General features: G+C 36.4%; 2 protein-coding genes across 2 annotated transcripts; both read right to left on the bottom strand.

The window, feature by feature from the left end:
- Positions 1-272: 272 nt before the first annotated feature.
- LOC100261357 (histidine-containing phosphotransfer protein 1) lies at positions 273-4,933 on the bottom strand. The gene is made up of 6 exons (XM_002272117.5): positions 4,696-4,933; positions 4,123-4,253; positions 3,869-3,937; positions 3,390-3,461; positions 918-990; positions 273-548 (listed from the first exon to the last, which is right to left on the bottom strand). Exons 1-6 carry the CDS (start codon positions 4,753-4,755, stop codon positions 498-500), a joined length of 456 nt encoding a protein of 151 aa, XP_002272153.2. The 5' UTR covers positions 4,756-4,933; the 3' UTR covers positions 273-497.
- Positions 4,934-5,920: 987 nt separating this feature from the next.
- On the bottom strand, positions 5,921-14,150 carry LOC100245938 (autophagy-related protein 18g). Its single transcript, XM_002270820.5, has 9 exons — positions 13,664-14,150; positions 10,873-11,337; positions 9,966-10,388; positions 9,193-9,438; positions 8,287-9,087; positions 8,047-8,204; positions 7,465-7,598; positions 6,416-6,976; positions 5,921-6,287 (listed from the first exon to the last, which is right to left on the bottom strand). Exons 1-9 carry the CDS (start codon positions 13,835-13,837, stop codon positions 6,283-6,285), a joined length of 2,967 nt encoding a protein of 988 aa, XP_002270856.1. The 5' UTR covers positions 13,838-14,150; the 3' UTR covers positions 5,921-6,282.
- Between the last annotated feature and the right edge of the window lie 546 nt (positions 14,151-14,696).

The following is a 14,696-nucleotide window of genomic DNA, read 5'->3' as shown; positions in this document are numbered from 1 at the left end:
TATTGCATCACCTGCAGAGAAGAGGAGGGAAGCTAATATTTATTCATTTACTGCAGCCATAAATGTAATGAGAGAGCCCTGCTGATTGGAGGAACGAAACAATGGCAACAAGTAGAGAAATCCTAGATCGATCATCAAGAAAATGGATTCAACAAAATCATCCTACAGTTTGGCCTCCAACCCCATATGAACAGTTACAAACACACTGCTAATGAGAAACTGAATATCGACAAAATTCAGCCGTCCAACCCAGTCATAGACAGCCTCAAAAGTGAAAAACCTGGTATGATTTTATGTTAAGAGTGAGTTTTAAGTAGCAGAAGAGGTGAGATGCTTGTTCATATCATCTATATTGTCTCATAAAAGCTTTAGATAACCATCCCCATAACAATCCTTTAAAGTCAAAAGCAGCTTGATTTCTCCATTACAAAAAATAAGAACCCTCACTGTAACATCGACTTTTGTTTCTTTCCAGCAGGAGATAGCATCAATCCAATTTATTCCACCATAGGAATCGACCCACCAGCTGCTATGATCTGTTGCTCCAGCTACAGTGATCAAACAGGGGAAACAAAGAACACTCTTGAGACACAGTCTTGATAAGCTAGGATTCAAACATCAATGGGATTTGACCAAGAAGCAGTACAAGGATGTTTTTAGAGAATCTAAGGAAAATAAATTTTAGTTCTTTATGATTCTTTGGTGTGGGGATATAGCATTTAATGCTCAACAAGAAATGGGTTCAATAAAGCAGTGGTCGACAGGTGTTGTTTTAACAAATGAGGAGTCTTGATAATGTTATATCCCTTATTATTGGGCATTTTAGGTTATTTTCCCTTGTGTGAGCTTTTTCTTGGATGATTAGAGTTATTATTAGAAAATTCTTGGTCTCTTCAAGGAGAGTTTAATGCACTTACCCTGAACAGAGTTTCGAGCTTGCTCTTCAAGAGTGAGTACTCATGTCTCAGTTGTTGCAAACACCTCTTACACCTGCACCAAACATTCTCGAGTCATTCACATTAGAGTGTTACAACTAGGGATGAAAAAAGGGAAAAGTGTGTTTTCATGTCCTCATTTGGGAAATATAGGCAAAATAAGAACTACCTTTTCATATCTCAATCCATACTATGTTATTAAAATACGTTTGTTGTTTCATGTACTCTTAGACCAAAGGTAGTCTCTAGGTACTATCTATTAATGATATAGGTCTTATCTTTGACTTAATTGGTTGCTATCTTTGACTTGAGAGAGTGCATGAAATTTCAATTATTTTTAGAGGATTCCTATTTTCCTTTTTTTTTTCGACTTCTACACCAAAACACATATTTCCCATAAAAAAAAATGGAATTTTGGAGAAAAATTGCTGAAATCTTGGTGAGTTGTGAAACGAAAATGGGGAGCAAAACTCCATCCCTCAATTTTTTGAAGAATTTTTCAACTTTTCGGAGAATTTTAGATTTTTTGGTGTCATAAATCACCACATCAGCATGGCTTTTTGAAAGATAAAGAGCAAGGGGACTGGCTAGAACCACAGCCCTCCAACATGGAAATAGTGGTCCCTTACCATAAAGGCAATGTCGCCCTTCTAAAAATAATGGTAGATATTACATCTATAATGATTTTGTGTCTCCTAAACCTTTTAATATATTCATATAAAAAATGAAAATTAAACTAAAATTGTAATTAATTAATTAAGCAAATTCTGTTGCATTGATTGTTGGAAATATAAAAACCATCATGATAATCTTTATAGTGAGTCTTTGTAGATATTTTAGTAGTAATTACATACAAGAAAAATATAAACTCGTAAATAAAGTTATAAATAATCTTTAAACAAAAAATATCATTATTTTTTTTATATCCTTAAATACATTCAAATTAGACAAATTATCATGCATATATAGTTTTCTTCAATAAAATAACTTTAATATATGCATTATTGTTTGTTTAATTAATTTTAGAGTTTTTTCCAACATTTTTCTTAGTTTTGATTACTTTCCGTCTCATCGATATTTTTTCTCAAATTCGTATGATATTTTCATAAATCCAACTATTGTTATTTCCACATTTGCTGATATTTTGATCCTTAGCTATAACAATGATCACCGCCTCTTCATCATTAGATTTGATGCAAAAAAATGGGGAATGAGGCTGTGACGACAATTTGTTTCATGACACTAGCTTAATTCAACGATCCATTAATCAAAATTGGAAAATTTTCAGAGTTATAATCCTGATTTTTGTGGCTAATTAAAGGACATTGCATACAAAACACTATTGGGAACATTGAAAATCTGGCAACTCACTATCGAATGAATGTTGAATCAAATATATAATGAATATATAGATAAGTCACCATCCAAACATATCCAAATATTGTGTTTTAAATAACTTCCAATTCAAAAATATCCAAATATCGTGTTTTGGTTAACTTCCATCCAAGACCTTCAAATTAGAAGGTCTAGTCAAGGATATGAGGAAGGACAAGAAGCCGGATGAGTTAATAGAGTATATGGCCCTAAACAGAGTTGAACCAAAATATTGGATGAGTTATGACTACTCAAAAGATTAAAAAAAAATCCAGACATTAGCTAATAGTTAAGAAGAAAAATATCCGAGTTTGCAATGGGATGTTGGCGGAAAGCACTTTCCATTTTTCCTTTTCTTTTTTTTTCAGGGGGGGAGGAACAGGGGACACATGATTTTGTCATTGATTGGGATGACCCCTAAGCTGTAGCATAAATTAGTCAACAAATTAATTGAAAGGCAAAGTTTCAATGGTGTAGCATAAATTTTTTCAATGGTATTTTGAATGGACAAAGTTGGACACACAGTTTTGTTGTTATCCAGCATTACTCCTATGCTGTAGCATAAATTAGTCCACCGAAGAAACAGTTGTCCATGGTATTTTCAATATATTCCATATACACATAGTGTGAACATTAAAAATTCAACCTGGCAATTGGGATCACTCCCAGGCTGTAGTATATGCCATAGATTGACTGAACAAGCATATTTTCAACGGTATTTTAAATATATTCAATAAATATGTAATAAGAACATTAGGAATTCAGCCAGGTGCAACTCTTAGCCGAACACAAGATTTTGCTGTTATTCAGGATTACTCTTAGGCTGTAGCATATTCCATAGGTTAACTGAACAAACGAGTTTTCAACGTTATTTTGTATATGTTTCATAATTTTGTAACTACCTAAATGATCGTTTGAGTTTTCAACAGTATTTTGTATATATTTCATAACTACTTAAAAGAACGTTCGAGTTTTCAACGGTATTTTGCATATATTTCATTAATTGAACAAGCATTCAGGTTTTCAATGATATTTTGCATATATTTCATAACTACCTAAACTAATGTTAAGAAAACTCACCCTTCAATGTTCTGTTGCTCGCAGAAATTGCGGAAGGTCACGCACACATTCTTGACTCTATGTGCACCTATGCTGTCAAACATAGAAAACCCAGTTTCAGAATTTCTGACCAAACATTTTTGGACAAAAACCATTAAGCAAATAATTTTTTTTTCTTTCAGTTTATATGATCTAGAAACCCCATTCAAATCTGGTTTCAGACGTCCACTAACATAAAGAAAGAAAGGAAAAAAAAAACCTAATTTCAGAACTTCGGATCAAACACTTCAGGAAAGCAATCAAACAATAATTTTAAACTTTCTCCCTTAGCCTCTGATTTAGTTTCAATTTTTTTTTTTCCCTAACACCAAACAAGGACTATAGTAATTTTGGCTTTCACAAACATTTCCAGTGTTCCTCACACACAAACTCAAAGAATCTGTAAGGGATACAATAAGAAAAAACCGAAAATAAGACGAGAAAAGAAAACCTGTAATTACCTGGAACTACTGCCCTTGAACTGGTGGACATGGGCATCCACCTGTTTGAATTCCACAGTCTGTTGTTCACTGCACAAATTGAGAAATAACACAATCATTCTCTGAAAATGAAAATTTCGGAAATACATCTCCAAATTCGGTCAGAAATATAAGAACTATAGGGCTTTGTTTGGTTGGTAAGGAAAGGCAGTTAAAGAGAAGAAGAAGAATTTTCTCAGCAACCAAACAGGGGGTAAAGGGAAATAAATTCTTACAGAGCTTTGGCCATATTGTTGACGAGTTTCTCAGAATCGTCGAAGAAGAGAGACACCACTTCAAACACGAAATCTGGGTTGTTCTCATCTTGCAGCTTCTGAAGCTGAGTGAACTGATCATCCAGAAACCCCTTTTCCCCACCACCAAGAACAAGTCCAGCATTAGAGAAAACCTTCAATAAAGGAAAAAGAAGCTCCAACCCTCCATTTGGTTGCCGAGAAAACACGGGAAAGTAACAAAAATAAATAAATAAATAAATAGATCAAAACCCAAGATTCAAAGCTTCTTTCCCTTTACTCTTCACGGCAACCAAACAGAGAACAAAATCTGACCAAAACCAACCTAAAAACCAACTCCAACCCGCCATTCCTTTTCCCAAGAAACACATGAATAAGAAGGGAAAAAAAAAATCAAAACATAAAGCCAAACTTTTCACTTTTCTCGTCCACAGTTTCTCAGCAGCCAAACAGAGACCAAAAGCACAGACCCAAATGAAAACACTTCATCTTTACTGCAGTACAAAGCAAAGCAAAACAAAACAATAACAATAATATATAAAACAAAATACTGACTTCACGAAACAGAGAAGCAGTGTAATCAGTGAATTGTCTCTGCAACTGCCCAACATCCATGGTTGTTTGTTTTCTGTCTCACAAAGTAATCCTCTATCTGAACAGTTTTCAGATCTTAATTCCGCAACTTTCGAAGTAATTTATATATTTTCCAAAACACCCGAAGTAATTTATGTACTCTCAATTCTCAAAGCAATGAAACTGTCTCAATTAATCTATTCCATACGTTAAGGAAAATGCTTTGGATTTCTAAATTTACTATTTGACTTTAAAATAAATAAATAAAAATTAATATCTGCCTTTTTATGAGCTAATATTTTTAGGACACGTGACAATAGCTCCTCAAATTTGATTATTTAATTAATTTACTTCTAAAAGAGCCAATTTTTCAAGAGTTTGAAATTCTAAAATTTGAAAATAAGGCAAATTTAATAATATATTTTAATTAATTTATTAAAAAGTAATTTTTTAATGAAAAAGGGTAGTTGCTATTTTTGTAGAAAGTGGATTAATGAAAATTAATGTTGTGAAAAATAAGGAAAAAAAGTAAGGAAATCCCCCCCCCCCCAAAAAAAAAGGTTTTTTTAAGGAAAAAAAAATTAAAAGATTTACTGCTTTTGGGATATTATTACCAAATAAAGTTTTTTAACTTAACCTTTTAAGGCACTGGGGTTAGTCCTCTCAAGGAACCACAGCCGTACGATCTTCTTTCAGTTCCACTACGAATTGGTGGGATTCTCCACTGTGGAGTGCAAGTTTGGGTCACATCTGGGCCGTCATGAGCGGAAGTGGATTCCACGATGGAGGTGGGCCCATGGTGGCCCACTAGGGACCAAAGCCCATTAAGAGTCTGCTCTCCTGAGGGCCCACTGTGTTGATGGATTTTTAATCGTATTCGGCGTCCACAATGATTGGTCGTCAGTTATTTAGCAAATATTTTTGATCCAATCGTACGGAAACATATCTTAATTGGGGAATGAATATCTTTGAGTGGTTCCCAAGTCACATTGATGTGAGCCTTCTCAAGTTAGTGCCCCATGGGCTTCTTCTTTGTAGGCCGGCTTCTGTCATGGAAATTGGATTGGGCCGGCCTCTAAAATGGGTATTTTTCTTTTTCTACTTTATTTATTTATTTTGCGAATGAGAAAAATTGATGATATTTAGGGCATAAAAAGAGAAAAATGAGGGGGGGAAAAGAAAAAATAATATAAATAAGTTGCAGCAATTATGAACATAATGTTGATTTTCATTCTCTCTTTTTTTTTTCTCATTTCTTTTTTTTTTTTTGGTCACATTTTTGAAAGAAAAAATAGTTGTACAACTTGAAAAGAACTTGTTCACACTGAAATCATATGTACAGCTTGATAGAAAGTTCAATATTGGGAATGAATACCCAAATCTACTTCTATCAAGAATTCAAACCCAACCCCATGCCCATGAATTTATGAATTTCCATCTACAAAATGTACAAGAGAGAAAGGGGGATGATCACATTCTCTGCTCTGATCACCCCCATTTATGCACACCTACTGAACCATTGCACTTCTTCCATGACCCGGACCAAAGGGAAGCTATAAAAGCTATAAATCAACCTGCAGTAGAAATGGTGAAAGCTGAATTAGGCCAAGTGAATAAATTGAAAATAGTAACTTCTACATCAACTAAATTTGCAGTCACCGTATTTAATCACAACGGTAAAGTCCACAGCTTAAGATTGTACCTTCTTCAGAAAAGGCAAATATGCCACCAAGCATTTCATTGTTCTCTTCATCATCCTCCTCAGGGTTTTCCCTCTCGCAGTGGCTGCCGCTACTGTTTACATCATCAGTTACAACTTCAGCTAACTCACGGCATCCGCCAAGCTCCAATGTTTTGTGGTAACCCTCTTTAAGGAACTGTGCAAAATCTATTGGATTGAGCACATTTGAAGGTGTAGACCCGTCTTTAGGAATATCCATAGCAATTCGCATTGTGACATCACTAGTTTCTCTGGTGTTTAAAGAGCATGCTCCTTTATCAGCAGTTCTTCCAACAGAAGGCAAGTTACTCTCTGATGGCATAGCATTGGTAATACAGTTGTCAACACTAGAATCAATTTTCTTCGAACGTTCAGAAGATGAAGATACAGTTGTTGAGGATTTCTGAATCAATGAAGGCTCATTGATAGCATTCTCTCTTCTTTCCTGATAAAACTCATTTGGAATCTGGCAAGTGCGTATATAAGACTTCTCACCGCTCATTTGATCCAAGTCAAGCAAATTCTCAATTCTTCTTGAAGATCCTGATGGAGATTTTAAACATAAATACAGTCCATTTATTTAAGGTCCATCTAAGATCAAGATCAAGAAAAACATGCACTGAATCAAAAACTAATTTTAAGAAGTCAGGCCATAAAAGCTTCAGTTTTTTCAATTGACAAGAAAATCAGAAAAATCGGATCATTCTGTTGGAGAAGGTTGTGTTCAGCATAATTAAAACATCATAAGCTTTAAAGAGTTTAAATAACCTGACAGAGTAAGGTCCACATATTCAAAATGGCTATTTCATGGAAGCTGGCATCCCCAGAGAGGCTAAAAAAATCAAACAGGAAGCCACTTTGTAGATTGTAAACTATCATCATCAATCAAATATCCATATGCAAGCACTGGCAGAGGTTTTGCAATACATTTTCAAAATCTACCTTTCCCAAACACCAAATGGAGCTGTAATTTCTTAATGGTGCTGGATCATAATGGCCCACTAAAGCAACTACAGTAAAGTCAATCTTACCTCCGTCTGAACTTTCAGTAGAGCTAAGTGATGCTGGCTTTGAGTGACAAATAACAGTCTCTTCAGTGACCCTGTCTTTGGCTTGATGAGATTCCAAAGATGGAGCATTGGGATAACTTACCCCAGCAAGGCTTCTGCACAAAACAGGGAAGCAAGAACTCAACAATAAGTGAGACCTTCCAATGTATACATGCCTGCACACATGCAACAATGATGTAGGACAATACTTGAAAAGCTCCTGCTTCAATCAAAAGGTGGCAAACCAGGGATTTATCAAGGATAGGTGGAATTAAGGCTTATGGATGGATTAAGTATTAGATTGGCTATGGATAAAAGCATCTCATGGGCTGAAATTATGGGAAAAGTTCCAATTAGAGTTCTATACCAATTCTTAACAAGGTCACTATTATATATCCACCAATACTCAGGTTGTTCTTTTTGTGACTATTAAAAAAAAGCACCATCATCCACATCTACAAGCAGAAACTCAATCCACTCCACAAGTTTTCAGCAAGGTATAAACATAAACATCTTATAGAAAGAAGCAGTCAACTAAATAAGTGGAAATAAAATGGTTGTCACCTGTCATTCCAGCCTGATTTGATGCTATGGAAATGGTCAAATACAGGCAATAAATCCTTTCGTCTTATTTCAACTTCATGAACAGGCAACTTTTCAATTTCAAATTCTCCACCCACGTGATTTTTCACTCTTGGAGGATCCATCATATAGAAACAAATCTAAAAGAAATAACACAAAATAATCACAACCAAAATAAAGGAGAAAATATAGTGGCATCACAACATAAATGGACAAACATACCTTAGATTTATGCCATATTGGTATCCTCCCAGAGCTTATTTGCACCTCTGCATTGGATAGATACCAGTGGGATCTCTCGAGGGGCTTCACTGAATCAGACTTGATCTCCAGTAAATCTGTTCTATAGGAATCCTCACTATCTGATTTATCCACAATAATCTTTGCATATTTTTGTCTTTCAGAAACACATTCCTCCCTCTCTGGCCACTCTGACCTTCTGCATACGTCCCACCATTGAATAGGTTCAACTCTCACTCTTAACTCCTCATCTTGTATTTGCCTGAATGAACCTGACAGAGTTCTTGTACCACCATCACTAAGTTCTGCTCCCATTGATGGAAAAAGTTCATGTTGAATTACATGACCTGATGGAGTGTAAACCAAGAGATGCTCCAAGGAGTTTACCCGTGTGTGAACATGCTGGGGACTTTGAGATAAGGAATTGTGAAATACAGCAGCAACAGCACCAGATGGCACCAAAACCTTTCCTGTTGCAGAAGCAGCTGCAATGCTGACTGTATTCAGCCACCCAGCGTTACAATTTTTTATCCGACTAACCACAGAAAGGGTGTGGGGTGGTGGTGGGGCTGGAAAAGATTGCTGGTTTATGATGCATGATGAAGAAAACCACCATGGTAGAGATAGAACCGGAAACAGGGAGGGCTCTTCACCATGAGAATTGGAAGTTTGAAAGCCAGCATCACCACCGAAAGGGGATATAACAAAAACATGGCAAGTCCCTTTGGATGAAACAATAGAGATCCACTGACTATAGTGACTAAAGCTAATATCCTGAATAATCTGTCAAATCATGCAAACAAAAGGAAGAAATCCATGAACATGGATTATTTGAGATGGAGGGAGCATAGAAAACAATAAAAAACTGAGAACTAGATGTATACTAACAGCGGTTGTCATTCCACGATGCAGCTTGTAAAGATGCACATGAGAAGAGCTCCAGTCATAGCTTTGACAGCCTGATCCACTGCATGTGCAAGATGGCATAATCCGGAAGATATTTATGTTATTGCCATGGACTGAGGCAGTAACCAGAAGAGTCCCACTTGGGTCAAAACATAGTGCAGATATAGGGCTGGTATGAGCTCTGAATTGGGATATAACAGCTCGGGAAACAAAATCCTTAATAACAACCTGCAAACAACCATTTTAACCAAAAAACCTGACTTCTCACATTAAGCAAAAATTATTGGGCCTAATCAACTAAAGCATGAAACAATATTATCTAGAAACTTTCATAATCATCTAATAAAGACTCGATATGTTTACTTGTAAGGGTTCAAGCTTTTATAAATTTGAATGAAACAGTAAGGTTCTAGTTGTTCCAATGGAAAACAATAGCTACATGACAAAAAAATCGCATGCTATAGATAATGGTATTGATGCATTCAGCCTAATTCATACAAAGTGGCATCTGAAAGTAATAGAAAGGGCCTTTTCCAGTAATTCCAAATAAAATAAAAAACTACCAACAGTGCATCCATATTTTCATTCCATTTCCCTGATCAACTTTTTCTAAAAAACAAATGGAGCCTGGACTTCTGAGGATATTAATTGAATTCCATTGCTATGCCTATTTAGGAAATTGTTATTAGATTCACAAGAGAGTTAGATGCCATAATTCAAGTACTTATACTTTACAAATTGTAAATGGAACTAACCATCCCTGCATTATCTGTCTCCGCTGCTGCAAGTCCACCAACTTTCCAGCCAGGAGAATTTGAACCATCAGGGAGCAGGTCTTGATAATACTTGGACAAAGTTTTGTAACCCATGTCCCCGAGGTTGATTATCCCGGCAGCCAACTGTTTGCTAGATTCCATTGCATATCGAGCAACCAAACTACTGCTGCCTGGTGATGTTGATGGACTAACACCTGGAGAAGGAGTAAGGTTTTGTGGGTTTAAGCGGCCCCTGTTAGACAACAGCGGATTATTGGAAGCATAAGCTAACCACCTTGGACCCACAGACATTGGACCATAACCGACATTAACTCCAAGTGTTCCTTGACCACCCAATTGAGGGACAGGATAAGTGAGAACACTGAATTTGTTCCCAAGAGTGAGAGCATCAAAGCAGTATATCTGTATAAGGCATTGAGAGATTAGACAGCCGTAAACTTCCTTGCAAAACCAGTAAGCTAAGTAAGATGAAAAAGTACTAAAACTCCATATCCTAGACAGCACATACTTAACAGATTAAAATGGTAATAGGTGTTCCCTGCAAACATAGTTATAAACTAGTTGTTCAGTTCTACTTACCATATCAGACTCCAAAAACTGAAACCGATTACAAATAGGTCTCATCCATAACATTATTAGGCTTCTGAGGAACAAGAGAAATATTAACAGAACAATATCAATAATTTAAACTATCTTCGGCCTGATCCATCAGATCAACCAATAAAACTGGAATTCCAAACTCCACATACTGTTTCCCTTCTTATGCTCTTTCTTTTTTGATGGGCATATGTTTTCTCATGCCGCTTCTATGAATGTTACCATCTATGATATTCGGAGTATCCTTTGTCCAAATCTAATAAATGTCTCAGATAAGCTAAGTACTTACTTGTGTTGCAAGACCCACGGCTACTATTCGAGGACTGCATCTAACCATACAGACAGCTGATCGAAATCTCAGAACATGCACATAACAGTTAGACCTAAGGGAATAAAACCGAACGGCTGTAGGGGAGGATATGCAATTCCCTGATTGGGAATCACTACTACCATCTCTGCCTAACCCACCGAAATGGCTGTGATTTTGACCTGGGTTTAAGCAGTTGCTTTCATCTCCTGCAACAACCAACAGTAAGGGATGTGATGTCCTGAAACCTTCATGACCATCAGATTCTAATGGGATGGGCTGCATCTGTAGGAATGTAACTGGACCATCACGCTTGGAAACCAGTTCGCTGACATTAGAGGCATCGTCAACATCAAGGACTTGGAAACCATTCTGATAACCCAGTAAGAGAACACGTTTGAAGGCAGATGGACTGAGCTCTAGCCTGTCAAAGCCAGCCCAGGTAACCTGTTTACAGATGGAAGTTCAGAACTACATTCACATATAAAACTGGCAGAATTAAAATATTGAACAATAATTTACTAGATTCACATAAACTGGCAAGAAATATGGGAGTGGTTCGCGTCCTGTAAAAAGCGAAAAGAGTGGCACAAAATTCTTATCAACAAAAAAAGGAGTTAGAAAATAATAGTCAAGAGGCTACCTTTCCCATGCAGCAACCCACCACTCTGGCAAGTAACAAATACTCCAGATATCATTAGCCTAGACACTTCATTATGTGAACAAAGCATCTAAACTAAAGCTACAAGTTACCACCTAGGAGATGCTAAAGAATAATGCCCAGCATATGAGAATGTATACTCCATTACTTTTCCGGTCAATAAAAGAAACAAATGCATTTTGCATAGCTCTTGTAAAGCTTTTAATTTTATACCTCTTTTTCATATAAAGAAACAAATTTGTATAGCTCTCCTAAAGCTTTAACTCTATCCCTCTTCAATAGTTAGGCCCCATTTCTACTGCCCAAGTCAAAGAGACTGCTCAACCAAACAGGGTAATTTTATTTCACCTCACTCCATTGGCTGTGCAACAACCCCATGAATGTTAGACAGGAACAGAACTTGCCAACATCATGAGAGAGGAAGATTATAAGCAACCCATCTTTACAGCCGAGGCTAGGTATATATGAATAGTTATTTTATTTCATCTTTAATTGATTAAATATTACAAATTTTGGACATAAATCTGAGTAAGATACATAAATTAGGATGAAGAGGAGGTTTTTAACTGGAAAATTATATTTTAATATTTCACATAGAGCTATTTAATCTAATTTAGAATCTCAGCTTGCTAGTTATATATGCTTCTGCAAGTATTCTGGTTTTACCTGAAATACAATCAGACATTATTTACAATATTTTAACTCACTTAAAGGGCAAAACGCCTTTGAGAAGGTTTCATATTTTGTGCACAATAATTAGCCTATGAAGTAGCTCACACTGAAAGAGTTTCATCTAGAACACCACCATTAAATAGTCTGTTGATTTATATAATAAAGATGAACGAAGTTCTCCCTTCAAGTTCTTTGAATCTACTGCTGCATAGAAACTTGTTCTTTCCTCAATTTGCTCTCTCTCTAGTATCTCAATCAAAACAAAGCCATTCTGCTTGATGTTATCACCTTTTTTAAAATTAGTCTCTGGCCCATTTTTTATTATGCTACTCTCCCTCTATTTTTTAGTCTAATGATAACCACAAATATATACTACTTCTAGTCTGAATACCTGGTTTCATTGCCAATAATAATAACCACCTACATCTCAAATTAATCTTACACGAAAAGAAAAGAAAAGATCTTAAGAACCCAGAAGAGAAGTTCCTTATGCATGGAAAGTAAGTCAGCAGCATGAACCAGTGGCAAAAGATATTTTTATGCAACATGAAGAACGGACATAAAGATCTAATACATTCTTAAGAGAGACATACTTTTGCATTTTGTAGAACGCACTAACAGCATCTTAAATGTTCACATCAACTAACTTGCAGATTTAACAGGAACAGCAAAGTGTTATACTTGTGCTGTAATAGTTTATTGCAATAAAAAAGGAAAAATGAAAATTTTCTCCAAATAAAAGGGAAATGCAGATGTGGTGATTGCCCAAACAGCAAGTTTTTTAACCTTCGGAACAATGTGCAAAAAAGGTAGGTGACATGGTTTTAGGTTAAAATAATCTGAAAGTTTTAGTGAAACTATGAGCAAAAATGAATGAATAGTGACAATTGATTAGTATGATGTAATCAAGAGTGATGGTTTTTCATCTATCTATGATCAACAATGAGACACCCAACATTTCAAAATTGGCATAATTGATCAGATTGTAAAAACCAGATTATGCAGAGACAGCAAAATCCATCAAAACCCAAGCAATCATCCAAAATAGACAATCGCATCATGAAAAGTAGCAAATAATCTATCCAAAGAAACATCTACCATATTTATTAGCCACTTGTCCTACATTAATTCACAAGAAAAAATCATTTCTTAGAAGGAAAATAGTTGCTCGACCAATTTTCCGGCTGCAGCAACTTGTTCTTCAAGTCTCCATCATCTAACCTGCTATTCCGGCACCATCTAAACAGATATTTCAGCGTGACGCTTGAGAGAAATTTTTTCTCGAGGCAAAAGATTTCATCCAAAACAAACAGCTAAAGAAAATATCACAATCAAAAGCAGAAAAAACAAAACACAGAAAACTTCCACGAACATAAAGCAAAAAAATCACTAAAAGCAACATGAAAGTGAAGATGAAACAAAGGCAAGCTAAACAAAAACCTCATCTTTGTGATCCTCAGAAGCGGCGGAAATCGAAGCGGCGACGGACACGCCCGCCGACCGAACGGTGGAGGCGACGGAGGAAGCATTCGTCGACACCGTCTTGAGACAAGACGAGATTATCCTCAGCGAATTCGGCAACAAGCCATTGTTCCTTGCCTTCCCCTTCTTCATCCTCCTCCTCCTCCTCCTCCGAAACCTCTCGCCACCAACTCACCAAAACCCTGTCCACCACTCTCCTCCGCCACCGCCACCGCCGCCGCCGCCACCTCCGCTTCCGCCGCCAAGCATCCCCGATCGCCGATGATCGGGAATATCATCCGATTCCGGTACCACCAAAGCCTCGTTGCTGTTGTTGGAGTTTGACTTCAAACCTTTTCTTTCTCTCTCTAGTTTCTCTCTCTATCTCTCCCTCTCTGTTTTCGCCTGTTGTTTGTGCTGTCAGTAATTTTGTTTTGGTTTTTTCTTTTTTGTTTTTTCGGCTTTCGGAAACGCCGGAAAATAAATCTGAAAATTGAAATATAAAATTTAATAGTAGAGTACAACACGCAACTGCATAGGGATATCTTGAAGCGATTGGTTTCCCTTTTTCCTTGTTCTTTGTTTTTAAAAGTACCGAAACGAAAAGGACCGGTATAGACTATAGAGTACAACACGGCAATGCGAAAACGTTTTACTCACAGTGACAATGACATTTTGGGCCTGAATTTAACTTCTCAGGCCTGTAAATATGAAAATGTAGGCCCATTTGCGATGGATAATAGTGATTTTATTTTGGGTCCCTTGGAAATGACAGCATTTTTCTGGTTGTTTGTTGAATGGATAATGACTGCAATTTGGACTCATTTTTGAGTCAAATGGGTTAATTTCATATATAATGATTCCATTTTGAAGTTAGAATTGGGCTTAAGATGATGCCATTTTCCATCTGCATATCCCCACATTAAAAAAAAATGGTTTCATTTAAATTAGTTATGATACCCATTTTAAATTGATTGGGTTTTCATATGCAAGAGGACCACTAATGTTGTTA

This window comes from Vitis vinifera, chromosome 7 (genome assembly GCF_030704535.1).
Source record: "Vitis vinifera cultivar Pinot Noir 40024 chromosome 7, ASM3070453v1".
Taxonomy (NCBI): domain Eukaryota; kingdom Viridiplantae; phylum Streptophyta; class Magnoliopsida; order Vitales; family Vitaceae; genus Vitis; species Vitis vinifera.
The sequence above is the reverse complement of the archived record's forward strand: the minus strand, read 5'-3'. Positions and strand labels throughout refer to the sequence as shown.

Excerpts from the sequence above, each read along its gene's own strand:
- LOC100261357 (XM_002272117.5), bottom strand. The coding sequence starts at position 4,755 with ATGGATGTTGGGCAGTTGCAGAGACAATTCACTGATTACACTGCTTCT. Across the intron at positions 3,938-4,122 it reads AACAATATGGCCAAAGCTCT|TGAACAACAGACTGTGGAAT; the intron begins GTAAGAATTTAT and ends CAATTTGTGCAG. Across the intron at positions 3,462-3,868 it reads TTCAAGGGCAGTAGTTCCAG|CATAGGTGCACATAGAGTCA; the intron begins GTAATTACAGGT and ends TATGTTTGACAG.
- LOC100245938 (XM_002270820.5), bottom strand. The coding sequence starts at position 13,837 with ATGAAGAAGGGGAAGGCAAGGAACAATGGCTTGTTGCCGAATTCGCTG. Across the intron at positions 11,338-13,663 it reads CTGAGGATCACAAAGATGAG|GTTACCTGGGCTGGCTTTGA; the intron begins GTTTTTGTTTAG and ends ATCTGTAAACAG. Across the intron at positions 9,088-9,192 it reads ATCGTGGAATGACAACCGCT|ATTATTCAGGATATTAGCTT; the intron begins GTTAGTATACAT and ends ATGATTTGACAG.